This window comes from Colossoma macropomum, unplaced genomic scaffold, assembly GCF_904425465.1.
Source record: "Colossoma macropomum unplaced genomic scaffold, Colossoma_macropomum, whole genome shotgun sequence".
Classification (NCBI taxonomy): Eukaryota; Metazoa; Chordata; class Actinopteri; order Characiformes; family Serrasalmidae; genus Colossoma; species Colossoma macropomum.
Genome location: NW_023495530.1, coordinates 306,165 through 332,483, shown reverse-complemented (window position 1 = coordinate 332,483; position 26,319 = coordinate 306,165). Strand labels below are relative to the sequence as shown.

Sequence of the window (26,319 nt, the reverse complement as noted above, 5' to 3'; positions counted from 1 at the left end):
TATATTTCTATTTGGTAATGTCTCTGTTAGTAGTTAGATTATGACAATCCTTGTAAATATCTAAGGTCTGAATACTTAATTGTCTTTTGTAAATCATTTTCGTTTGTTTGTTTTTCCTGTGTGGTGGAAACTAATTTGGTCCATAAAATGGGCAGAATGGTCCATAAAAGCTTTGCAGGCTACATTTATGCAACTGTTTAATAGGCGTGAGTGATTCTTATGCATGCGTGGGCATCAGTAACATGGGCAAAAAAGTTCAAATAAATAGGAAAATGTTCTTGTGTGACAATTTAAATCAAAAAAAGGAAAGAAAGAGCAACAGATAGAGAGAGAGAGAGAGAGAGAGAGAGAGCTGACTCTGCTTGGTCATGGAGCGCCATGCCGCTCACTCATTGATGTGCACGTCCATAAATGTCTCCACAATGACTCAGGACCTATGCCACGTCTCCAGGTGAGAGCAAAGCACGATGGGAAGTTTTCGGCGGCCCGTGCAGCTGCCAGAGCTCAAGGTGAGCAACTCGGCAAGCATAAATCTGCATAGCAGATGAGCCACGGGCTCCCGCCGCCTCCCACTTAGACTTGTTTGTTTTGTTGTTTATCTCTCCCTCTTGATCTCTCGTTCTCTCTCATTAAGCTCGCCTGTTTCCTCCTCTCGCTCCCGCCTCTCTCTCTCGCCCATTAAGTTCAGTTGTTTTCCCTCTCTCCCCGTTTCATTCTGCATTCGGCAGGCATGCCACAGTAAAGCTATCTGGTGGCAATACGGGTCCAAGCACTCGCAGGCTTTCTCAGGCTGCTCCTCTTGCATGACTTTTCCTGTTCCCCCCAGAGCACCTGTGAAACACATGCAAAGAATAGTAAACCGTATCGAAAAATACACCCCAGATGTTTGCCGAAAAAAGTTGTTGAAATGTTTATGAAGAGTTGTGAGAGCTTGTTTAGGCTACAGAGTATTGTAAAGCTTTTAAATATTCAACATATGGCTGAAAGGTTCAGAAGACATTCTGTCTAGCACATGTTTCACATTTTGGTATAAAGAAATGTGCAACAGACTGAAGTATGGAAGTAAGGAGTGGCTTTTTGAAGTCGTTTGCAAATGTTTGGGTGCCCCTGCTCTATGTTTTGTTGATTTTCAAAGTGCTTATCTTCAGAGAACACACTGCAATTTTTTACTGCATAGAAAGTAACTTTAAAATGTAGCATGTGCATACAGGGAGGCCTGTACAAACGTTATGGCACATTTTATATTTTATCTTCTATTTTTTCCCAATATGTTACATTCAGCATATACATAGAATTCCAGAACATTTTGCTGAGAAATACCATATTTAGCTGTGTTCCCTGTAAAGGATGTTAACTTATTTTCACAAACCTATAAAACATGGAATTTGACCAGAAGTATTTAAATTGTTGCATACAACAGTATATAATCATAATCATAAAATAGACTACATTTAAATAAGTTTACCAGAAACCAGTCCAGCATATTTATTGACATCCAATTCAACCTAAAGAAATTTTTCATTGCAATGAAGACGGCTTACTGTAGTATGTTAAATGGGAACATCTTCACTTTCTTTGTTGATAACAGTTCCATACATTGAGCAGTTTTTGGTTCTTGACACACTGGTAATGTAACACCTGAATCAGCTGATGAAACCATCTGAATGGGAGAACATTTAGGAATCAATTCGATGGACAATATTTCTGCAGTTACCCTAAATTCACATTAAAAAGTGAAACATTACCATCACATAAGCTTAGTCTAAGTAAAGTGACCGTTCATCCATTTTAAACTGCCTCCATCACATACCTGCTTCGGAGGGAATATCTTTTTAATTAAACAGATAGTGGGTGTAAAAATTGACAGCAGAAACAGATACAGCAGTTTTTGCTGCTATGTCTGAGAAGAGTTGCCTTTACATGGCTTTAGTATAGCTCAGGAGCTGCTCTGCAACTATCACACTAACATGATCGTCACCTTTTGGTAAACTATGATTTTATATAGTTTAAAATGGTATAGAAAGTGGGAATGTTGGATTTGACTGGGTCTCTATGGATTTTATACTTCACTCATGTGAAGTGAGAAATATTAGTGTATCTGTTCCAGTCTAAATATGTAATATTTCTCATTTTGAGATATTACAAATTTAATATTATGTTACTTACTTAATATTAATATTACTTATTTTTAGACATTTTTTCAATTGTTTTAAGTCATTTTATTTAGTGAAATTGTCTTACTCTGTTGGTGTGGTTGCGTGGTTGTTTCAGTGGAATGAGACACATTAATTACATAAAATTACATAAAACTAGAAAAGAACATCTAGAAATAGGTTAAAAATGTTACAGTATTCTTACAACATCTCTTAATGAGAAATATTATATATATATATATTTTTTTTTTGACTTCATTTCCTTAAGTTTTCCCTTGCAAGCATACCATTTACTCACCTCAGCAACACACTTTTGAATCCATGTTTAGTCATATTACTGTTCATTATCTCTAGAAAAAGTAACATTTTCACTTTTAACTCATGATGTTGCTTCCAACCTTTTGTCTGTAATGTATGTTCTTTTAAATGAACTGTGAAAAAAACATGAAAGATCATTTCATTTTACTTGCATGTGCTCTCCAAAGGTTTGCAACATTAGCATTTTCATAATTTTATTCATATTTTCTCATCTTTTTGTCTTTATTTTGTGCACTGCAGGTTCGGAGCACTGTTTCCGGAACTTCACCGCTCCGACCGGCGTGATCGAGTCGCCCGACTTCCCTGACAAGTACCCTCACAACCTGGAATGCTCCTACATCATCATCACCCCTCCTCAGACTGAGGTCACCCTCACCTTCAAAACCTTCGACCTGGAGAATGACCCCTTGCTGATGGCCGAGGGTGATTGCAAATACGATTGGCTGGAAGTGTGGGACGGCCTGCCCCAGGGTGAGTGCTTCTAGATAACTAGCGCTGTATAAGTGATGATGGATTAGGTGGGGCAGATGGTGCTGAACATGTGGTTACTTTGGTTCAAAGGGGGGAAAGGTGTTCCTAGTTGGTTTGAAGAGATATGGCCAGAGCCCACCAGCCAGAGCCCACCAGTCTGGGCCCACCGGCAGGCCCAAAGTTTTATTATACACTTCTATAACCTAAGAATAGCTCAACCAATTTGCACTGAACTTCCTGTACACACTTAAAAATTATGGTTCTTTAAGGGTTATTTAGTAAAGAACGTGGTTCTATATATATAGAACCATGAACACTCAAGGAACCCTTTGCATGATAAAAAGGTTCTTTGCATCGTGAAAGCGCTCTTCAGATTGATGGGGAAATTTATAGTGTTTTATATGGTTCCATATAGAACCTTTTTAAAAAAAGATTCTATATAGCAACAAAAAGAGTTCTTCTATTCTTTCAGGCTAAAAGTGTTATAACAATGGAACAATGCTTTTTGGTGCTTTTCAAAAAGGTTCCATATAGAACATTCACAGCACATTCGCCATCAACCTGAAGAACCATTTAGCGATACAGAGAATCCTTCAATAATGCAAAGGGTTCTTTAAGTGTTTATTGTTCTATATAGAATTTTTTCTTTACTAAAAAACCCTTAAAGAACCGTCATTTTTAAAAGTGCAGTTATTTAAAAATAGCCCTTTGCATGTAATAAGTCTGGGATTTTAAGGGGTTAAGAAGTATTACATTCATTTGAAGGTGTGAAGATATTGTTCTAAAATCCACTTAAAACCTGTATTGAACAAGAGAGCAGCATGAATTCTATCATAACAACATACAGTGCACTGCAGCTGGGCTTCGGCCTGCACTACCAAGGATGGTCAAACTAGGAAAATGCTTGAACGATTTGTGGTGTTAATAATTTAACACAGTCCAATTGACAATTTGGGAGCCCTAATTTAAGTACAAGTACACAGTTTCATAAATACAGTTCCATAATAAATTATATTCATATTAGTTTTACATTCTGTATCAACAGATTCAGGTCTACATATCTGACTTTTCTTTTTTCTAATTTGTTTCCATAGCAAGAAATTACAAAATACAAAACAAAACATAAAAAAAACAAGACTGTATGCACAACACTAACTTTCCATCAAAAATGTCCCTTATTCTACCTGTGAATGTAATTTCAAATGCACACTTTCAACTCTCTCCATTTGAGCCACGTGTAGAAACGCTATCAAATTACAGCATGCGATTTGTCAGTCTAAGCTTTGTAAGGATTAAGAAACTTCTCCCACTATTAAGCTGATTTCTGTACAGTTGCCAAAAGCTGAGAAATGGTAACATATTTTTTTTTGCTTGAAATATGAAGCTGTTTTTCCAACTGAATTTTATCTCGCTCTCATATGTAGTGCATCATCAGCAGTCTTCTGAGTGGGTGTGAAGTGCTCCTTTTAACTCAAGGTCTTGAGCATGCCAGCCTGCTATTGAGCTCTTCCTCCTTCTCAAGAGTACGTGTTGACACCTTCGAAGAGGCCGGAGGCTTCCGCCATGACTTATTTCCTGTTTTCTCCACCTCATCGTCTGTCGCGATCCCCTTTCAAGCCCTTTCTCGCTCCCTCTTCAGACCATCCTTATCTGAGAAGTCTCTTCCTTCCTTTTTGAGAAGAGATGAGGAGTGATTGTTTTATCTCTCCTGTGGAAGGCAGAAGATAAGGAGGGGAAGATGTTTGTGCTGAAATTAGTGTCAGCTGAGGCAAGCATGTGGGCGTTCCAGCAGTTAGAACATTTGGGCCTTTTGCAGGTGTTGGTTTTATTTATGGGATGTCATAGATGTATAAAGATGGAGATCACAGGAACGGTTGCATTTTATATCAACATTGATGAGTGAGTCATTCTAACTGACAAACAGTTTGCCGAAATGCTTGTGTGAGGCGAACTTGACTTTAGAAGTCACAGTGATTGTCAATGATGACAAAAGCATCCCCCAGTTTTTTCCCTCAGTGAAGTTGTGACCGGTTTCCACCCACTTGCTAGGTCCCCCACCTATGAGTCAGTTCTACCAAGTTGGGAAGATGAAGGTTAGCTTGTGCTTCCTCTAAGACATGTGAAGAATCTTTTCAAATCAATGTCATTGGACAGCTTATGATGCTTGGAGAACTCTACCTGCCAGCTGCTCCATGACTGTAGCCTCTTGCTCTGGTTCATACAGCTCATAATTTATTGTTGCATGGAGGGAAATTGGAGATATTAACATCCTTTTTAGACAAGAGAGTTACAATCACAGATTCTATTCTAACAAAATACAGCCTGCTACAGCTGGGCTATAGCCTGCACTACTATGAATGTATTGACAATTTTTTATATTATAATGTAACACATTGACACATTTGACAGACCTAATTTTAGTAGAATCATGTAATTTCATAAGTGACATGGTTTCACAATAAAGTATAATTGCATTATATTTACATCCTACAGTCTGCATTTCTGACTTCTTGTTTTGATAGCAAGATATGACAAAATGTTGCAAAATGTAACATAAAATCAATGGAAATGGAAAACAATTGGAAGCACAGGCTTGAATCTGACCAACTATACTGATTTGTAAGTAAAGTATGCAATTACTTGATTACATTTAAATAGTATAGCAACCTTAAACATCTATGTGTAAATCATTTAGAATAATAATCGTTTAAAAAGGTTTCGACATGGTACTTGGTTTAGTCTGAAAACTTTTAATTAGTGTAGTGTAGTGATTTTTAAAGCTTTAAAATGGTTCTTCACACCCATACATCTCATTTACAAAATAGTTCTTTAAAGCAGTGATTTTCAAACTAGTCCTAAGGTTTTTTTTCAGGCAGCCCATATTTTTGCTCTACCCACCTCCCGACAAAGTGATTGAGCAAAAATGTGGACTGTGTGAGGGGTCCTGAGGACTAATTTGAGAACCACTGCTTTAAAGAACTATTAAAGAATTGGTTTTATAGGTAATCAAAAGTGGTTCTGATATGGCTTCACTCCCAAGAACCCATTATTTTTAGGAGTCTACATGCACTACCTAGGTTTTCTTCATCTCAAAACTTAAACTTCATTTACTCAGTGGCTCAAATTGGGCAAAATAGGCACAGTTTTCCTTATTGTAGGACCCTTTACCTGACCTCCTCAAAATAGCAAACAAACAAACACACAAACGATAAGCCTGTGAGGTATAGGAGCTAGAAATCAAAAGCTCTAGCAGTCAGAACTTGTGAAAGAAATCACAGAAGATCCCCCCTAATCCAGGATGCTGGGTTGGATTGAGGACAGAGGATCACACTATGTCTCGTCAGCCGTTCTCAAGAGTGGGGAATATCCAGTCTCTGTCGTGACTAACGGCTTTCAATCTGTTCTGGAGTCAGCAGAAGCTTCTTAGCCATGATATTTTTACAGTGGGCAAATCAACATCAACCTTGTCCTTGTCTGCTGGGCATCATTAACTCATGTTGTCTTTGATAACCTATCATTTATTAGTGTGATTTGACATTGCATTTTGAATGTGTCTACCATCAGTATTAGCCAGACATTTTCAGTTGAGCATTTTTTAATGAGCCTGTAGTGCTCATTTTATCATTAACAAGTTATTGTAATAGCTCATGTAAAATAGCTCATGCTAAAGCTTCAGCCTCAAGGCTGTCAAGGACACTGTACTGTAGCGTCGGCACAGAAGATGTGGGACCAGAAAACCTTGGAATGGAAGTGGTGGGGGCTAGCACACACTATAGCTCTTCTATGCCTTGTGGCTATCAAAAGGACTGCTCTTGCTAGCCAAACTAGTAGGGGGCAATGATTTTAAATCAAATTTGCATAAACAGTGAGGCAAACATGTTAAGACAGTGGCAGTGCTATAACTAGGGTCTAGTAGGCCTCAGTTCTCTTAAAATCACTGCTCTGCTCAGATTTCATTTCATTAAAAAAAAACATGTGAACAAATAAACTGAAGCAAAAATCACTGCCTAAAAATCATAGACATTTTCAATATTTCATTTTTGACAAAATCCCAATTCAACCAATAGCCATAACTGTGAGGGCTTGCTAAGCTTTGCTCCATCCTGAACCAACAACACTCTCTAAGACACCCAGCTTTCAGTGCTGAATCTATGCATTTCTTATGCGCTTGTGAATTTATGATAGTAAGTTTGTCAAGTTCTGCATTAGCAGTGATGCTAGATAAGCATGGGGAGGACTGTTAGGTGAATAGGAAGCATATTAATAAGCACAAGTAGCCAAGCCCATCACAGAGATCTAAATCTGAACATGATACAATCTGCAAACAGTTTATCAACACAAAGACATACATGCCATAAATTACCAGCATATAAAAGTCATGTTGGTCATTATTGCTCCTGTATTTAAATCAGGAGTGGTAAGCGGTTGTCCCCTACTGCGGTTTTTCCCTGCTACAGTGTTTAACGACCCTTAGCAACCGTCTCAGTTACAAAGATACTCAGGGCTCGATTTGAGGCTGAAAAAAAGACAAAATCATCCTCTTTGTAGAACTGCCATCTCCCTTTCCATTCCCTTTCAGATTTGGATGTTATGCAATATCACCTAAGAGGTGTATTTATGTTATTTCAGCTCCATCCATATTTAAGATTTACACACCAGGTTGCCCAGGGAGCTCTTCATGTACTGACTCAAGAGATGCTTATGTAAAATTAACACTTTCACTTGAGTGTTCGGGGCAGCATGTGCACTAGCTGTACTGAATGTTCATATTCTGAAATGTGAACCAGTAAGATATCCAAAGTTAATAAAGCAGTATGTTATATCTTGTATAAAAATTAGTATAAAATTTCTTTTATTTCACATTGATAATGTTACATTGATATATCAAGTTTCGTGTGGTTAGTGTTACATTGATATATCACACTGATATGCTACATTACTTGACTTTAGATATTTTAGACATGTGCCCTCCAACCCCCGATTGTTTGAACCCACCACTTCCCTCTAGCCTATCCCCCTGCCCACAGGAGTAAAATTCAAATTCAGCCCACCCATTAGTTTGACTTGCTCAGCCAAAACGCCAGTCCTGGTGCTGCTACTGCATTAACGGGTCTTGTTACCTTGTCAACTGTTCACTTCCATAATGTGCTTACAAAACATTGCTTCCTTACAGTGTATTATTTGGTTCTACCAAATGAATGAATAAGTTGATTAAGCCTCATATGTAGGCTCAGAGATGGAGTGCTGAATCAGTCCATAGTAAGTTTGGTGATTTTAAGCAGATCTTTAAACAGTGCTCTCGCTGTGCAGTGCTTTATGAACACCAGGCGGACTAATACAGTCAGACTTTATGTCCAAATCAATAAGTCATCTGTTACTGTATTAACCTGGTGTTTAACTCTTTGATTTTTCAGTCTTTTATGTGGAAGGTAGCTTTTACAAGTTCACTGTAGAGTCTTAAGTGTTCCATTTAAAGCCATGAATTACTGAGTGCTGAACTGCTCCTTTCTTCCCTCGACAGGCCAATAATCAGGGATTAACAGTTGAGGATTTTTCAAGCCCCCCTAGAAACTCATGAAAGCAGACTCATTGGAATTCACAGGAGCAAGAAGATAGAGAGTTTTGAAACATTTTGAGCGTTTAAGGTTAGGGCTAGGGGTTCTCAAACTGGTCCTCCAGCCACATCTTTGCTCCAACACATATGGAGCAAAATATGGAACACCTGGGAACCCCTGAGGGCCAGTTTGAGAACCACTGCTCTAGAGCATCGCCATTGTAAGCAGAAGGATATCAGCAGATGCTTGATGTTCCTCATGATTCTGATCTCAGTGTTTTTGCTTGACTTTTTCCGACAGTGGCACCACTGATTGGACGATACTGTGGCACAAAGATCCCTCCAGAGATTGTGTCCTCAACTGGGCTCCTCTCTCTGTCCTTCCACACCGACATGGCTGTGGCCAAAGATGGCTTTTCTGCCCGCTACAACATGACCCGCAAGGAAGTTAGCGACAGTAAGCATGATAAAGATTTTCATTTCCAGAGTCATTTATTGTTTATTAATGGACTGTCTTATTAGAGCTGCCAGCAAGGCAAGTTAAATGTAATCTGAGAGAGGCTGAGTAGCTCTGTCCTCTCTATCTCTTCATTTATACGTCATTTATAAGCCTTTATCTGTCTGTCTTGCTTTATCTACATCTCGTTCCCATTTTCTAATCTTTCACTCAGTGGATCCGCAAGCAAACTTTCCCCTTCCTCCCTCTCTTGTGTGTCTGTTTACATTGTTTCTCATCATTCAATTGTAACTCAATCTCTTCCTCACCCTTCCATTCAGTTGTTAGGAAGCTCTGAGTAAGCTATGTTTCTTTAGTCACTGCTTTTGTTGTTACAGATTGAGCAAGGTATTTTGAAAAGTCTCCCGTTACCCTCTTGCTCTCGCTTCATCTCCCCCAGCATTCCACTGCAGTACCGCCTTTGGCATGGAGTCGGGGAAGATTTCTGATGAGCAGATCACGGCATCCTCTTCCTTCTACGACGGCCGCTGGCAGCCTCGGCTGGCCCGCCTCAACAACGAGGACAATGCCTGGACGCCCGCAGAAGACAGCAACAAAGAGTACATTCAGGTAGGGTTCTATCCCAGTGGTTATCAGCAGGTCTTGAATCAGGACCCACATTGGTGCTTTATCATTCTAAGCCCAAAACATTGCTTTCTTTCTAAATGGAAGCTTAGAAGGCTTCGTACTTTTGTTTACTGATACTTCACCATGGAAAACACTGTGTTTCACTGTATAAAAGCTTGGGATCACTTTTTTGAAGAATATAATGCAGTTACTTATAAATTGAGTCTAATATGTTGCTAATAGTCTACAGCTTTCAAATAATTTATAGGAAGCTGTACAAATTAAGACATTTTAATGATGGAGCTGCAGATGATAATAATAAAATGATAAACTATCAATTCAGTTTATATCAATTCAATCTACATGTGTTAGTTAGAATTGAATAGCATTTGTTAATGTGGCAAAACGGCTTGGAATTATGGTTGTAGGCAAAAACTTCCACTGATGTACGTTGCATTATATTATGTTTCAAAAAAGGTTCCACTGAAAGGTTCTTTAGAAGAACAAAAGTTGTTCCCTATGGCATAAATACAAAGAAACCTCTTTGGCAGTTTTGTTGTAAACAATGTAGTTAGTATCATATTTTTGTTTTAAGGTTTTGCTGACAAAAACAACCAGACTGCTGTGACAGACTGCTTTCTGTTTACGTGCCTGATGTTTTTCTGTTAAGCTCACTTAATTTTAAATTTTTGATCTACATGCCAATTTTTATCATTCGGCTTTCAATGACAGGTCTCATTCACAAGTTTTAAACAAGATGGAGCCATTGCCTTTCAAAATGAGAGCACAGTTTGGAAAAGAAAAGTTCTTTGACTTTTTGGTAGAGAATAAGAAGACCTATGACCCTCTCTGTAGCTGCTCTTGACACTTTTTTGGGTTGCGACCCAAGAACCATTGCACATACTCTCCTGCGCACACAATAAACCCGCGTAGGAGTACTCAATCTCGCCCCTTGGTAGACACCACGCTCCATGAACGCTGTGTTTGTTGTCTCGGCGGGGAGTGATGATGCGTGCAGGGCCTAGTATGATGGTAACCGCCTCGTGATGGATGAGGGCACTCCTCAGAAATCCATGGTTAGCAATCTTCTCCTGTGCCATCGATTTTAGATCCCCTGCTACCCTCGTGCTTTCTTTCACCATCGTCTCCAGAATGGCGATTACGTTCAGGCCTGGAAACACTTGTCTTGTGTTTTTTGATGGATCAGAGGCTGAATCACCTTGTGCTAAGGTTATTCTCCTTCAAGACACCCTGACAATAAATCATCAATGAAACTTTATAATGAAAGCTGTAGTGGGTTTGCTGGCATGAGCTTGAAGATCAGATTCTCTGTGTGGACAAAAATAGCTCCAAACAAAGTGAATTATGTAATTTTCTTGTTTTGATAGGTAGCATACATAGAGAACCCTGAAGTGAATTTTTTTATATTAACTTTGTTATCTGATACTTTCTTATCTTCCTTCAGAGCAACAAGCTCCTTATATTAAGAAACATCCTATTTTGATCTCTGTTCTCCAGCCCAAATGAAATCATACTGTTTTTTTTCTATCACTCCCTTATTTTCTTCTCTTTCATAGGTGGACCTGCACTTCCTCAAGGTTCTGACCGGTATTGCCACTCAGGGAGCCATATCAAAAGAGACGCAGAAGTCTTACTATGTCACCACTTTCAAGCTGGAGGTCAGCACCAATGGAGAAGACTGGATGATCTACCGCCATGGCAAGAACCACAAGGTAGGGAAAACAAAGAACTTGGTTGTCTTCCTTCCAGGAGCTATATGGCTTTGTGGAACCTGAAGAACCTCTTAGCATCACAGTAAAAATCATGAAAGCCAAAGAAAATCAAAGCCACAGGCTTTGAGGAACCTCTCATCAAAACCTGAGAATTGCGGAGGATGATGCAGAGAAGATTCTTTGGGGTTTCATTATGAAACAAATAATCTTTCTTGACAGATGTTTACAGAATTGTGAATATACTGTGAGGACAATTTTATAATGATTTTTTGTAGCTGAGATTTGCCTCATTTTGATGGTGTTTGGTTTGGTTTTCCTTTGAAACACAGTGTTTTTCCAGAATGTCCCTGAATTACCGACACATAATAGTTTTCAGTGAAATTTACCCATATTTGCGTACAAAGACTGCAATAATGAATTGAGATAAGAGGCTAGAAATGCCCTGGAGGAAGTAAAGCCACTGGACTTAATTGCCATGGGCCACTGGTGGGGGGAGTTATAATGACTGTTGGGAGTGGTGACCTCGGTCCCAGGTGACCCCCTCATTGATCTGTGGACAGAGAAAGTGACATGGGAACAGTTTGAGGGATGGTTATCTGGCAACCTGGGAACAATAGAGGCCTTTGTGTGCCCTTATCTCTAAAGGCCATTCGTCATGCCTATGCACTAGCTGCTGTAAACACACCTGCATGACCGGTCACACACCCCCACACCTGGGCTTGTACAGACCCTAACCATGGGAGAGGATAATCTGGGTGTTTGTGTTTGCTGCGGAAGTGTACTATCGGAATCCATGGTAGCTTTGTGATCTTGTCAAGTTATTTATTGCTATATCTCATTTGAAAATAAGGGATGTGTGACAGATAATTTTTCCTTATGGTTGCATTGCCCATACTTCTTTTCAAGGAAAAGTTGTTTTTGGATAGTATTTTAGCTTAATTTATCTTCCCTGGTGGCTAGTTTTTGGCAGATTACCACAGAAACTACTGCATCAGTCTAATCATACAGCTTAGATTTAGACTTCTAGTTGCTTAAATTAGCCATTACTTTAGAAAGACATATAACTTTGGAAGTGATTTTGTGGCTACTGAGCAGAAACAACTGATGTAGGCACCAGAGGCCTGTCTCCTGAAGCAGGATTTCTTGCTAAGCCCAGTAACTTTACGCTTAGTTCGATCAAACCCTGGATTTTCTTTCTTACAATGGTAGATCACTTTATACCTTGATAGATTACCATGGCTACTTATGCGGTGCACCCACAAGTTTTGGGTTTTGTGAAGCTGAAATTTAGTCTGGAATGTGCTTCGTGAGATAGGCCCCAGGTGCCTGACTGACAGAAGCTGTGCCATTAGGCTAGGATTAGCATAACTGCTAATCTCTGCTATCCTCCTCCCCAGTGTAAATTTAGACTTCAGATGCTAAATTTGCAGGAATATCTTGTTTCATTTACTTTTTAGTTTCCATTTGCTTTTCATTCCCCTCTGAGGGTCACCAAGTCTCGTGACCGCTAATCCCACAATATTAGCGCCAGACAGAGTTTAATCATAACCTCAGAAAAGATGCTTAAGTGTTTTAACCCCTTCTTCACACTGGGGGGTAGACCCTGTAATAAGTGTGCTGGGATTAACCTCGCACTTGTCTTTTTTAAGTGGGTTAGCTTTTGATTAAAAGATTAATCTTGCTGTCTGGAAGAGGGTTGAGCATTAATGCTAGATTGCTGGTCCTGACCTCCAGGCTGAACCAGGATTTATAATGGGCTTAGTCCTGGGCCCAAATCTATTTGTGCCATAGAGGTTTCCATTAAAGTGTAAGTAAGCCTATGCATCATAATATGCACACTCTGGGTTGCTGTTGTCCTCTGAGGGACATGCTGTGGTTTTCAAATGTGTCTAATTAGGGGGGAAACCCTTTTAATGCTTTTAGCCAAGGAGAATGGGAGAACAACAGATGCCCGGGGCGAAAGGTCATTTTTTTTAGGGGATATGTTTGCTTTGCTGATAGCAAAACTTGCCTGTTATTGTTCACGTTAAGTAATAATCTGTAATCCAGCATTGTAGCAGCAGTCACAACTACAATACCCAGCATGCATTACACAAATACATTGTACAGCCCTTGGGAACCCGCCATGGCAATGTTCAGCTTCAGCGATATCATTAGCTATCTGGCATCTTTCTTTTTTAGCCAACCAGCAGGGAAAAAAAAATATTACATTTCAAACAACTTACCCTGAAGTAAGTGCTTGTAGTTTTTCAAAAGTTCCTCCCACCTTCAAGATATTATCAAAAAACCTTTCAACCAGAGTCCCCTGTGGTACCACTGTAGGATGCAAGTAAACGTTTATAACAGATGTAGCAGTGATTACATGTTTTGTTTTGGCCTTTTAAGTGCCACTTAAAAAATGAAAGTACTAAATGGAACCAAAAAAGTGTTCTTTAGACACTTCTGTAAATAAGTACAAAGTATGAAAAATCTTTTAGAAAGTTCGAAGAACTTTCACATCATGCAAAGGTCCAGTAGAGGTTTTCCTAGAACCCTGCTATTAGCAGGATATATTTTGTTCATAACCTTAGAACGACGGATAAGCAGTTTAACTCTTTGTCCAAGCCTTGTCCTTTAAATTGGTTCATTTGGTATTCACTTTGTGGGGTCTAAAGAAGCTGAAAAGACCCTCTTCAGTAGGGGGAGGGGTAGCCTCCATTCTGTATGTGCACAAGTTTGGCCTAAATAGGAAATTGTTAAGACTGAGACAGACAGTGCAGGGATGCTATTTTGGATGGTTTCCGTTTACAGCCAGGGTTGTTGATGAAACTTGCTTGAGCCAATTAATTGTCTGGACCTTAAGCCTCTCTCACTCTCTCACACTATACACATGCATACACTCCCATCCCTCATTTATGGCCGACACACACAAAGGGTCAAACGTAACCCATAACAGCCGGAGCATATACATAAACATTTTTGCACGCATACATAGGGTGGGAAATCCCACAGGCCCCCAAAAAACTGCTACACATCCTGTTTATGATTGAAATTCCTATAAATCCATCTCACACGGCAAGCAATATATCTGTCACACAAGCTTGGCGGCTGCAAAAAGAAACAGCATACAAAGCAATTTGGTTTCTCTCCTTGGTCCCTGTGCCAGAGACGGGAGGGGAGGCACGGGTGGAAGGGGGGGTAATGGAGAGGGGTCTTGTCATTTTTTACACTCACTGACAGAAAGCTCTTTTGGGGATGGGGGATAGTAAAAAGCACTGTTCAGAAGTAAATGCTTCAATATACGGTTTATGAGAGTGCATACACATGCACATAGTTTCCGTGCGCCTTCTCATCTGCTTGAAGCTGGCGGGCGGCCAGCTGGAACCAGCTCCTATTGTCAACGTCTTCATCTGAGCAGAGGTGGAAGACATGGAGGAGAGAGAGGGGCTGAGAAGAAGCAATATCTTGGAAGCAGTGTCTTGAGCTGGACGTAATTTATTTGTTTGTTTGTTTTTTCGCAATACAGAAGCGCCGGCCTGCTTGTTGTTGTTTTCACGGCTCGCAATTTCCAAGCTAGAACAACAAAACTTGGCAGGATTGTGGAGCCTACACCAGAATAGTTTGCTTGAGCTTTTGAGACTGTTAACGTATATGATTTTCACACAGCGTTCATTCAAACACGTTTTTTTTTTTTTCATAAGAAAATGAATGGCGGAATATTGAGAAGATTAAAATCTAACTGCCACCAATGATCTCTTACATTGCCTCTTATAGACGTTACATGCAGACTCACATACATACTGGCGCACGTATACATAAATACTAGCAACCACCTGGGATCCCATAGCAAATGCCTAGCAACACCCTTACCAACCACCCGGACTACCATAGCCATGGCCTAGCAACATCCTAGCAAGCACCTAGGACGCCATAGCCACAGCCCACTTTAGCAACTTTAGCAACCACTTGGGAATTCAATGGCTTTATCAAGCCAACTTAGTTTGTTCATGAACTTTCCCCTTCTAGTTTGCCACTGTTAATCAATTTGGTCAAACAAGAGCCATTCGAATGTGCTGAGGGAGTTTTCTGCTAATCAGTGCAATACATAATGTGCTACTTGGCAGGCTGAAAAGATTTTTTTTTAATTCTGCTGGTATAGAACAGTGGTCCCCAAACATTTTGCAGTCCTCTACCCCTCCCACTTCCAGACTTTAATTTAGTAAACTTTAAATTTATAATCACAAAGGCATCGGTATGTCAGTACGAGGGTGCATATGTGTGAGAGAGAGTCTGTGGCTGCTGCCCCTGTTGGGAAAGTACTTGTGTAATTGGATGACTGGCTAATGAATTGACAGTAAATTAATCTCAGATTTTTTTATGTACCCCGAATGTCATTGGGCACCACAGTTTGGGAACCACTGGTATAGTACTATGGGATTCATTTGAAGATTAACAAAACTGTTTTTAGATCTGGTTAATAGGATGTTTGGTACATAACTATGTCATTATTTTGGATGTAATAAGGCTGTGGTATGGGGTCTGGTCAGCAGGACAGTTGATATAATACTATGGGATTATTATGGAGATTAATAAAGATGTGTTTAGGTCTGGTTAGCGGGACCGTTGATGTAGAACTATGGGAATATTTTGGAGATTAATGAACTTGGATTTGGATCTGGTTAGCTGGACAGTTTGTTTAGAACTGTGGGAATATTTTGGACATCAACAAGGCTTTGTTTAGGTTTAGACAGTACTATCTGTGTCCCAATAACAAAGATCTTGACTAAACCTGTTTGTCCTGCATTTCTCTTTAGCAGCATTAATTTCATGGAACTCTACCAGAAGGGATCGGTGGGTGGTGACCACAACCCCTGTCTGTCAACCTTCTTTCTTTTTCGCAGCCTTTCGTTCATTCTCTGCCTCTCTTCTCCTCATGCTCGTCTTTCATTCTAGACTGACCCAAGCCTTTGCAGAGGTCATCAATAGTTAAAGACTTAGAGACCTCCCGTCCCTTAACAGTCTGCCTGGGACGTCTGACTGAAACAAAGCTCGAGACACCGCACACACACACATACATACATATGCACACTCACAAGGGCATGCGAGAGGGACGCAGGATGTGGTCGTTATAATTTCATGACCCGTCAGTAGTTGAGACATAACATAGCTGCCTAAATTATTCAATTTACTCCAGCCAGCTTTTTCCGTTCAAATGGACGGGTGGCAGCTTGCTACGTCATGACGCCGTCCATGTCGTCGTCAGGCAGATTTTGACCTCGTTGACGAAGCTGAGCTAATAGGTAAAGTAATAGCTTAACACAAAAACAGCTTATCTCGACACATATTGGAAATATTGGGGGATGGTGTTGGATAGCTGCCCATTTTTCCCCATGTAATTAAAGTGTAGTCCGTATCCATATTGGTCCATTTCTTGGCAGGCACACTGCAATGTTGCTGTAAGTATGCTCCCATAATTACAGTTTCTCAGGCAACTGCCGGGACAATCAGTGTAATGTAAATAAGATTTTGGTTGGATTTTCAACGGTTTACAGTCTAACCAAAAAGCAATCATGGAATTTATGGATGCAGTCTGGTGGATTAAGTATAATCCTTACCATCACCCAAACACACACATATGGCCATATGTACTCATCTCATTCCTCCGTCGATTTCAATCTTAAAAGTATTAAAGGCCTGCCCTTAAGATGACTCTGTCCAAAATCCCATGTTGCCTAGACCTTGTTGACTAATTAACCTTTGACTTCAGTAATTAGGCCTGTTGGTGCAGGACAAAGAGCATGGTGAAGCTATTGCTGGAATCTTTGAGCTTAAGCCATGGAAAACCTCAACATGATGGCTTTCTGGAGTTTGAATCTTCTCCTGTTTGAATCTTAAAAAAATGATTTGGTAATGTCTTCTACAGTTTGAATTGTAGACACAAGAGGTTTTAGCGGTTTGAATTTTTGATTTGACACGTCTTTTAGCCATTTGATTATTCTTCTAGTTGAATCTTAAACACAATGATTTTAAGCAATGTGAATCTTCAAATATATCAGATTCCCTTTCCTATTTATTTGGCTCCTAAACCTTCATTTTTAATGGTGACTCAGGACCTGATTCTACTCTTTATTATGCCCTGATGGCATGACAGAATATAACGACCATAAAATCTGTCCTTTTCTCTGACAGTGATTCCTCTGGAATTTCTACCTCAATGTCTCATGAATGCAAGAGTTTTCCATATCTCAAAACTCTTTGCTTGACACTTTCCTCTTACTAAAAATAAAAACTTTTATTTTGTCAATAGAATTGTCAATGACTTTCAGTGACTCTATGACTCGGTTTTGTGTTTGGGCAAATTGTTGACACTTGACTGCATGTCACCATCTGGGCATCTGGAGCAAGTCTGTCTTGTTTGTTCGTCTGTCTGTCTGGTTCTTCCAGCCACAACACATTCGTGTTCACCGTTTAATGGGAGTACCTCAAGTCTAAATGCTCGGCCCTCCCTCATTCCTGTTTTCACTGCCCTGCTGAACCATTATGAGTGTATCGGTCCCTGTGGATACAGCATGCATGCACACACACACACACACACACACACACACACACACACACACACACGCACACACACACACACACACACACACACACACGCACACACATGCACACACACATACTGAAGATTGTGTAGCCTTGAGCATACATGAAAAGGGGCAAGCAGGGGTAAGATGGGGCAGTCTTCCATATGGATTCTTCTGCCCTATAAAACACTAGCTAAACCTTATCTCTCTAAGGGACATCGCTAGTGGCTACTGGATTTAAAAAAAGAAAGGTAAAAATGAGAGGACAGCGGAAGATGGAAATGGAGAAATGGAGGAAAGGTAGAAAGAGAAGAGCAAGGAAATAGAACGAAAATAAAAATGCATGCAGCATATCAAGTGAAGCATATCTTTGTTCACATCTCATGTTTAACGTACAGTCTACTGGTGACACAGGTTCACTGGGTCTACTGGTAACACCTGATATGACTAGTACATGGTGTACACATACCTCAGTGCATCGTGTTGTGTTGTTCTTAAGGTTGTGGTTCAACTGCATTGAATGTTAGAATCAATTATAATCAATTATGTTAATAATTTGGAGAATATGAGCCTAATTTCTGGCCAAAATACAATTCTCTGGCTACTTTTTAATTGAAAGAAACAAAAGCTTGGTCTAATGTTTTTATTGTCTGTATTCCATTCTGAAAATAATCTAATTAGATTGAATCGTGGTGAAATTGTGGAGTTTCCATCTTATTGAATTCCACAAACCTCCCACAGAAGAATGGAATCACATCTATGGTGGCTTTGTTGGAGTGTTTATCCAACCCTCATGGATTCCACCAAAGCATATTATGTGCATAATTTCCAGCGCCTCCAACTTGGGGCAGTGATAAATAACAAACACTTTTCCAGTGAACATGGCATTGTGGAAGTCTCAGCATGGTTAAAGGCAGCTTATATGAACACAGTGGATGACTTATCCTTTACGTCATTGAAAATCAGGAGGTGCACCCTGATGTCCTTCCTTTCCAGTGAGAACTGAACCTCTGGCCACAAACACAACCATGGATTGCATCAGCCTTCCTCAATGAAGCATATCCTGCCATAGCTTATAAATATAATTGTACTGCTTCCTCATACCTCCCTTTCTAAAAACAATAAACAGGTCATTGTGACAACTGTGGTCACTGTAACTAAGGTCGGTAACTTTTCACTGAAGATATTTGTAAAGCTATATGTCACCTACTTTAGCCTTTCATGACAATTATAATAAACCTACATAAACTTTCATAAAGGCTTATTTCAACAAGCTTCAGTTGTCATAAAGGCTGCTTTTGTCCATTCTGAGGTCATTTCGCCTCAGCAGATGCTACAGCAATGGAGCCTTGTTGGAATAGTTAGTACGACTCTACTACTTCACTATTAATTTCAAAATTATGAATTACTTTTCTTTATATTCTTTTTATATACGTTTTACTCATTTTATTATTTAATACGTTTTTTTTTTACTTTCATAACCCCATTCTGAACTGCACTGTTTATAAAATGTGCTATACAAACATAGCTATTCTTACTTTTGCTGCTGTTGTTTTCAGTCTATGTCATGTAGAAACCATTTAAAGTTATTGTTTCACAACTCTATCTTCAAACAATGTACTTTTCAGGTGTATCCTATAGCTTGACAAGGCATCATGTAAAGCTATTATGTAACCCAAAACCCAAGCTCCCTCACATCCACCCTTCTGTTATCCTCATTCAGGGGAGTCATGGAGTCCCCTGGGTGGGTACTGAGTTCAGCTGCCAGTCATTGGGTTCTGCATGGGGAGTTCTTGCCTTATCAGCCCTTGTTTCCCACTAGTCTTATCTAGGTCTTATCATTTCCACAGAGGAGTCCTGAGGTCTGTTTTTCTGTGGCTTGCAGAAACATAGAGAGATGTTTCACTGCAGAAAGCAGAATGTAACAAACCTGTTACTTTTTGATGAGGTTTTTGTGGACAACTTTCACAGTAATTTCACACAAAAGTGGAGCAGAGTAATTGGTGTTAGGTCTTTGTTCTCATACCTGGAGATGCTCAATTGCTTTTCAGACAAAACTTTTTTGGAGAACAGTTTGTCCTACCTGTTTTCCCAGTTACTGGAAAACATGTCCTCTACTGCTCCTACTGGTTCTCTTCTGTATTTGATTTCTTACATATTGAAAGCAAAAACATTTAGAATCAATAGTAGGTTCCAGAGATCAATGGCTTTGGCCAGAACCAGCCTACCAAATGTTAAGTCAATCTGCTTGGCTAAAGATGGCTCAGTTACCATTGAAAAGCTGTTTACTATTTCACGAAAAGAATGTATGACGAAGCAGTGGAATTATATTTAAATCATAGCAGGATATGGTTCATCGAGAAAGGCTGATGCCGGAAATGCGTCCAATACACCCTCGTTTACTCATACCTTCATGAGCGGTGGGATCTTCCTGGGGTGAAGTTCCTCATCCTTCCAACAGTCATTGGCTTCCTTCTTTTGAAGAGCTGCCTTCATAACTTGAACCCTTCTCATAGAACTCCAGGAAGAGAGCTGGTGACTATTCCTCTCAAGTGCTTTTACACAAATTGAGGTATGAAGGGGATGCCAAAAGTGTCCAGTTGGTTGAACAAGGGTTTTTTTTTTTTTGTGAGGAAGCAAAGCAGATGTTATGACCTTAAACAATAATATTACTCATCATGTGGTCTACTAAATAGTTAAATAAGATTGACCGGTTAAAACTCAACACATCTAGGAATATTTCTGTTAGTTATCTACACTATTTCAATGTAATTACATGATTATATTGTTTATTACATAGTTACTAATGGATAAGATTTATATCTGCTTTAAATTCTGTATATGCAGATACACTTCTGAACTTTTTTCATGTGTTTGTATCAAAAACATGTTAAAATTGTGAAGTATGGTCACTGTTTGTACTAAATGATACTAAAGCAACAACAATAACATCTTTTCAACAAATTCAAATCATAAAACAAACTTAGTTTTGGAATTAAATCCAGTAATTTCCACTGAATTTATCTGCTTGTTTCAATTATTAGTGAGAAATGATGTAAAATTGTGACACATTTTTTTATTGCTTTTACTATTCATAATTAATAACTAGTTATCCTTCTTGTGATGATAGATGGACAACGGCAAATCAGATCTTTAGTGGAACAACATGTTTTTCAATACCAACATGTAAACCTAGCAGAACTAATTATGCATGTTATCTATTTCACAGATATTCCATGCTAACACAGACCCATCCGAAGTGGTGCTGAACCGAGTTCCTCAGCCTGTTCTGGCCCGTTTCGTCCGCATTAGACCCCAGGCCTGGAAGAATGGCATCGCCCTGCGTTTCGAGCTTTATGGATGTCAGATCACAGGTGTGTGGACTGACCTTTCCTCTTGCCCTCGTATATTACACAGTGATGTCATCTTATCAGAGGTTCACAATCTTTTAAAAGCCTTTATCTTCCAGTAGTTTCACTCAAGACCTATGAAATTATGTTACCTTACTTTTTATCCACTAGAAACACATCCATCATATGACAGAAATCTGATTTTGTTCATGCTCTGTAGTCAGAGTTTAGTGCTGTAGCATGTCATCATTTTGATTTATTCAGCATGTAGTGTCCTTGCTAGTTCTCTACGAGTACATTTCTTGGATCTTAAATTCTGAACCATTGATCCATGTTTCTAATCTTCTTACCCTGTGCACACCCTGTACCCATTTGCACACCATTGGTGATAAAAGCAGCAAGGCAATTAGTTGAGCTAAATGCAAATATATGCTACTATGGACAGTAGCCTAGTCGTAGGAGAAGTGAGCCTGCAATCAGAAGGTATTGGGTTCAAATCCCAGGACTGACTGGGGTATACTTAGTTGTGCCCTTGGGCAGGGCACTTAACTCCCTGTTGTCCCAGTTGGCATTGCTCCCAGACTAGGCACAGTGAGCAAAATACATAGAATAGGCACAGCAAAATGGTAAATTTCCTTTGCAGGATCAAGAACTTGAAAGTTTTCGGCACACTTGAAGTTGTTAAATCACCAGCACACTTGCTGTTAAATTGGGTCACATTTGGTCCATGCATTGATAACGAAACATGTGTAGAATAGCCTACTTTAGCCTGCGTAGGCTACATTCATTCACTACAGGAGACAAAACTATCTTACTCTCACTTTGTTTACACCACTACCTAGGCTAATTGCTAGTGTATATTGGTTCCTCTTCCTTTAAAAATGGAGCAAGGATGATATTTCAGTTTAACTTGCTGCCTGCCGTTGCTTGGTTTGGTCCACCAGTGACCAACCACCTACTGGACGGCAATGCATAGCAATTTAGTTTACATTTTGCAGCAACTCTGAATACTGTTCTAAACGTAGTTAATAAATAAAATGGAATGGAATTGTCATCATTCTGTAGAACTATGAAAACTACGTAACTACGAAAGAGCATATTTGTGGGCAGAGCACAGCTATGGCAGTTAAATTTACCTTTGAGGATCAATAACTCTCCCTTTGGGGATCTCCTTCTTTCATTCTCCTCAGACGCTCCATGTTCAGAGCTCCAGGGAATGCTCTCAGGTCTGCTGCCGGATTCTCAGATCACGGCTTCTTCAGTGAGGGACCTGCACTGGGCCCCTGGAGCCGCCAGGCTTGTGGCCAGCAGATCAGGCTGGTTTCCTGCTCCAGCGCAGCCCCTGGCTGGAGAAGAGTGGCTCCAGGTAGACTTGGCCACTATCAAGATGGTGCGTGGGGTCATCACCCAGGGGGCGCGCAGTGGAGAGGTGGGAAGCAGCTCGGACAATCGGGCCTTCGTCCGCAAGTACCGCCTGGCCCACAGCCTCAACGGAAAAGACTGGAACTTTGTGATGGACAGCAAGACCAGTATGCCCAAGGTTTGTATCTGACCATGCTTCTTCAGTTTCTTTGCTAGTTTATGTAGCAAACAAGTCAATGCTGGGGCTTATTAAGTGACCTCAAATAGACTTGCTTGTGTGGTTTGGCACTATGTGGTAAAGTGTGATTTATAATAAATGGACGAATGGAGTTGCAATCAAAACTATCGAACGCAGACCTCAGCTTCTTGGGATGTTTTGACTAGAAGTCTGTTTTAATTTATGATATCAGTGTCTGTGGATGGCTATCAATTCACCAAATATTTAAATAGACTTTACAGCTGCCATGCATGCCATTAAACATGCTAAATATTATATAACACAGCTTTATATCCCTTAGCAACATCACTTTGACAGAATTCACTATTATTCAAAACTTTTTATCATTTTCACCTTTTCATTCATGAATTTCTCTCACTACAATACCCAGCGTGCACTACACAAATACATCATAAAACCCTTGAGAATCCCTGTGGTGTGAACCAACCCTGACTGCTAGCCTAGCCACTGACCTATTGGTCAATAAATACAAGCAAGATAGCAATAGTATAACTCAATTGTGAATAAAATTACAAAGAAAGCAGCAATTCTGTCGTTATTCAGTACTAAATGGTTATTGTTTTTACCCTGTGAGCCAGAGAAAAGAAGCCAAACTGAAATATGTTGATAGTTGTTGCCATGTTGCTCAGCTTAGACTCCAGTAATAATGCTATAATTATCAGTGTTGTTTTTCCCTGTCCTCTGGGAAAGTAATTGTAGAATCTGTCCTGTTTTTCTCTGTGTTGTAGATCTTTGAGGGGAACTCGCACTATGACACTCCAGAGCTGAGGCGCTTTGAGGAAATCCCAGCCCAGTTCATCAGAATCTACCCCGAGCGCTGGTCCCCCGCCGGCATCGGCATGAGGATGGAGGTGCTGGGCTGCAGCTTGCCAGGTAGGACCTAAACACATTCACTAATGTAGATGAAGTTTCTCTGGCATTAAGTCATGCTATTCCTGCCAGTTTCATTCCAGTAAAGGAAGAGTGAAAATTTACATGCAGAAAATGTTCCCCTTACCCCAAATATAGTTGATCACACAAGACATATTTGGTGTCCGAGGTTTGGTTCTTTAGTTTTGTACGAGGAAGCTCATGCAAACAATTTAGCATCTTCAGCTTCATCTTGACAACTTCTTGACAAGCTAGGAGAACAAGTCTATTTGAATTTAAGATGTTAATATCTGTTGATGGCTATCAATTCACCAAATACTTGGATTGGCATTACAACTGCAAAGGTCATAGTACTCAGTGTTCCTTCAGTTTGGCTGTGGTAACTGGAGGATTTCTACTGTGGGGGAAAAAAATAGAACAGAGAATGTGCATGCAAGTAAACCAAGAACTTAAAAGTGCTTTAGCTTTGCTAAAGCTACTCAGAATCAAGTGTGTGTCAAATACAAAGAGTTCTGGGTAGCACTTTACTTAAACCCTGCTACATAACCTTGACATAACCATGCCACAAACATATCAGATGTCATATGAAGTCATGCATCTTCATGACAGCTTATGTCAAGTTATAAAACAATGTCACGTGACAAATGACACAAACCTATATAGATGCTTCTAGTGACCTATTCCACCAGTTGTCATTACACTTGCTGTACAGAAATGACATCAAAATGGACCAAAAACCTGATGGAATAAGCCCTTTTAAAAGTTCATGTCGGTTTTTGCGTCACTGGTCATGAAAGGCTTATGTTGGTGCCATGTTACCTTACAATGCTGCCCTTCAGTTACCTTTATTTATAACTGACAAATATAGGTATTTTATACATTAATGAAAAAATACTGGGTTAAAAGCAACACAGTGTGGTTCATGTTGATGACCCAGCTCTGGGTCACTATAGAACAAAACACACTGACCCAGAATCACCAGGTTAGACCCAACAAACCAGGTCATAAGAGTCACCTGAATATATGTTTTGTGAGATTTGCTTTTAATTTTAATTTTTATATTATAAATAATTTCCTTTTGCTCAATAAAATCAATGTATAATCATTAAAGTATTATTGCACACATACAAGAAATGTATTACTTTCGAACAACTTATTTCAGTTGTAATTAAGCTATGACTAAATATATTAAACACATTCAGTTGTGCTTTAGAGGGCTTTATTGGGCAACTTAAGCTGCACTTAAGTAGATTTAAGTGTGTAATTTGTAGACATTATTACAATACTGTTACACATAGAATACAAATATACTACCAGATGTGCTAGTACGCTTAAGTGCTACTTATTGAGTTCTCCTGGAAATAAAATGCACTTTAATTCCTTTTTCAATTAGATTTCAGTACTACTAAATACACTTAAATGCATTCAAGAAGTAAAGTATGTATTTGAGTGTACTTTTCTAAGACATATTATTAGGAACAACTAAACATAATTCATGTATCAGAAAATTGTATTTAAGTAATAGATCTTCTATTTACAAGAGCTTTTGAATTCTAACTAGGCAATTAAGTTGATCAATTGTTAACTGTGATATGTGTGAATGTGTAAATGCTTTGAGTGTATTATTATCTTTATTTCATTGCTAGTTAGCTAGCAACTAAAATGTATAGAAGCACACTTTAAAAGTCACTGCTATAGAAAATACTTCTAAATAGTACACTTAATTTGATGACGAATACACTTTTAAATAATAATATATAAGTATTTTTAAAAACATGTATTCAGCTGTGTTTCCTTACAGCTCAATTAAATATATTTTAAAATGTGTTATTTTTATAGCATGCAGGGCCATTCAAAGGCTTTCAAAATGAACTTTTTTTGTTAAATATGGAAAAGTATACTTTACATGTATTTCCATAAACTACATCACATAAAAAGGAAGGATTCTTTGTGTATGTTTTGGGTACTTTGTGTAATTCAAGTATACTTTTGGTGTACTTTTGGTAGTATGCTTCTATCTATTAACTAATGCTAAGTTAGCAGTGTAGTCAGCTGGTAGGCCATCGTTAGCCAACTATAATAAATGATTATACAAATAATGTTAAAGTCTGCCTAAAATACCTACTGTTCAGATACAAATGTCAACAAATGTCATATAATAGGCTGCAAGTATTAGTTACCCTTCAGTAAGAGAGTGGAAACAAGCATTATAGCAAAAATAATCCTGTCCGTCTTGCAACACAACCAGAAATATACAGTTTATGATATAGATATCTTGAAATAAAAGCTATCTATAATAATAGTAAGTAGTAAAAAGACATTATATGGAGGTTTACTTACCAGTTCTACTCAGCTGATTATGATTTGAAAACAAAGCCTTTTGGCTGGGTTATTATTGTAATACAGTCACTAATTTGGCAGCTGGGCCCAAAAACTCCCCAACATTGTGGAAGTGACCTGACAAAATGACCCAACAGGCTCAACCCAGAGCGAAAGGTATATCATAAACAACCACCATGTTATAGAGGCTGAGAAAAGAAGTGCTACAGCCTCCCCGGTGTCCACTACATAACCTGTGCCATGTTGTCAGTGTATATTTGTGTAATCTATTAATTTACAGTGATGTGTATTTGAACATCTGCTTGTG

The 26,319-nt window shown here is 39.2% G+C and overlaps 1 protein-coding gene across 3 annotated transcripts in view; it reads left to right on the top strand.

Moving 5' to 3' along the window:
* Window positions 1–26,319, top strand: part of nrp2a (neuropilin 2a) — a 99,720-nt gene that overhangs the window by 40,742 nt on the left and 32,659 nt on the right. For all 3 annotated transcript variants that reach the window (XM_036562837.1, XM_036562835.1, XM_036562838.1), the window contains exons 4-10: window positions 2,712–2,942; window positions 8,798–8,953; window positions 9,393–9,562; window positions 11,137–11,292; window positions 21,082–21,226; window positions 22,393–22,742; window positions 23,531–23,675. In XM_036562837.1, the coding sequence (XP_036418730.1) occupies window positions 2,712–2,942; window positions 8,798–8,953; window positions 9,393–9,562; window positions 11,137–11,292; window positions 21,082–21,226; window positions 22,393–22,742; window positions 23,531–23,675 (1,353 nt within the window). The remainder of the gene's footprint in view (window positions 1–2,711; window positions 2,943–8,797; window positions 8,954–9,392; window positions 9,563–11,136; window positions 11,293–21,081; window positions 21,227–22,392; window positions 22,743–23,530; window positions 23,676–26,319) is intronic.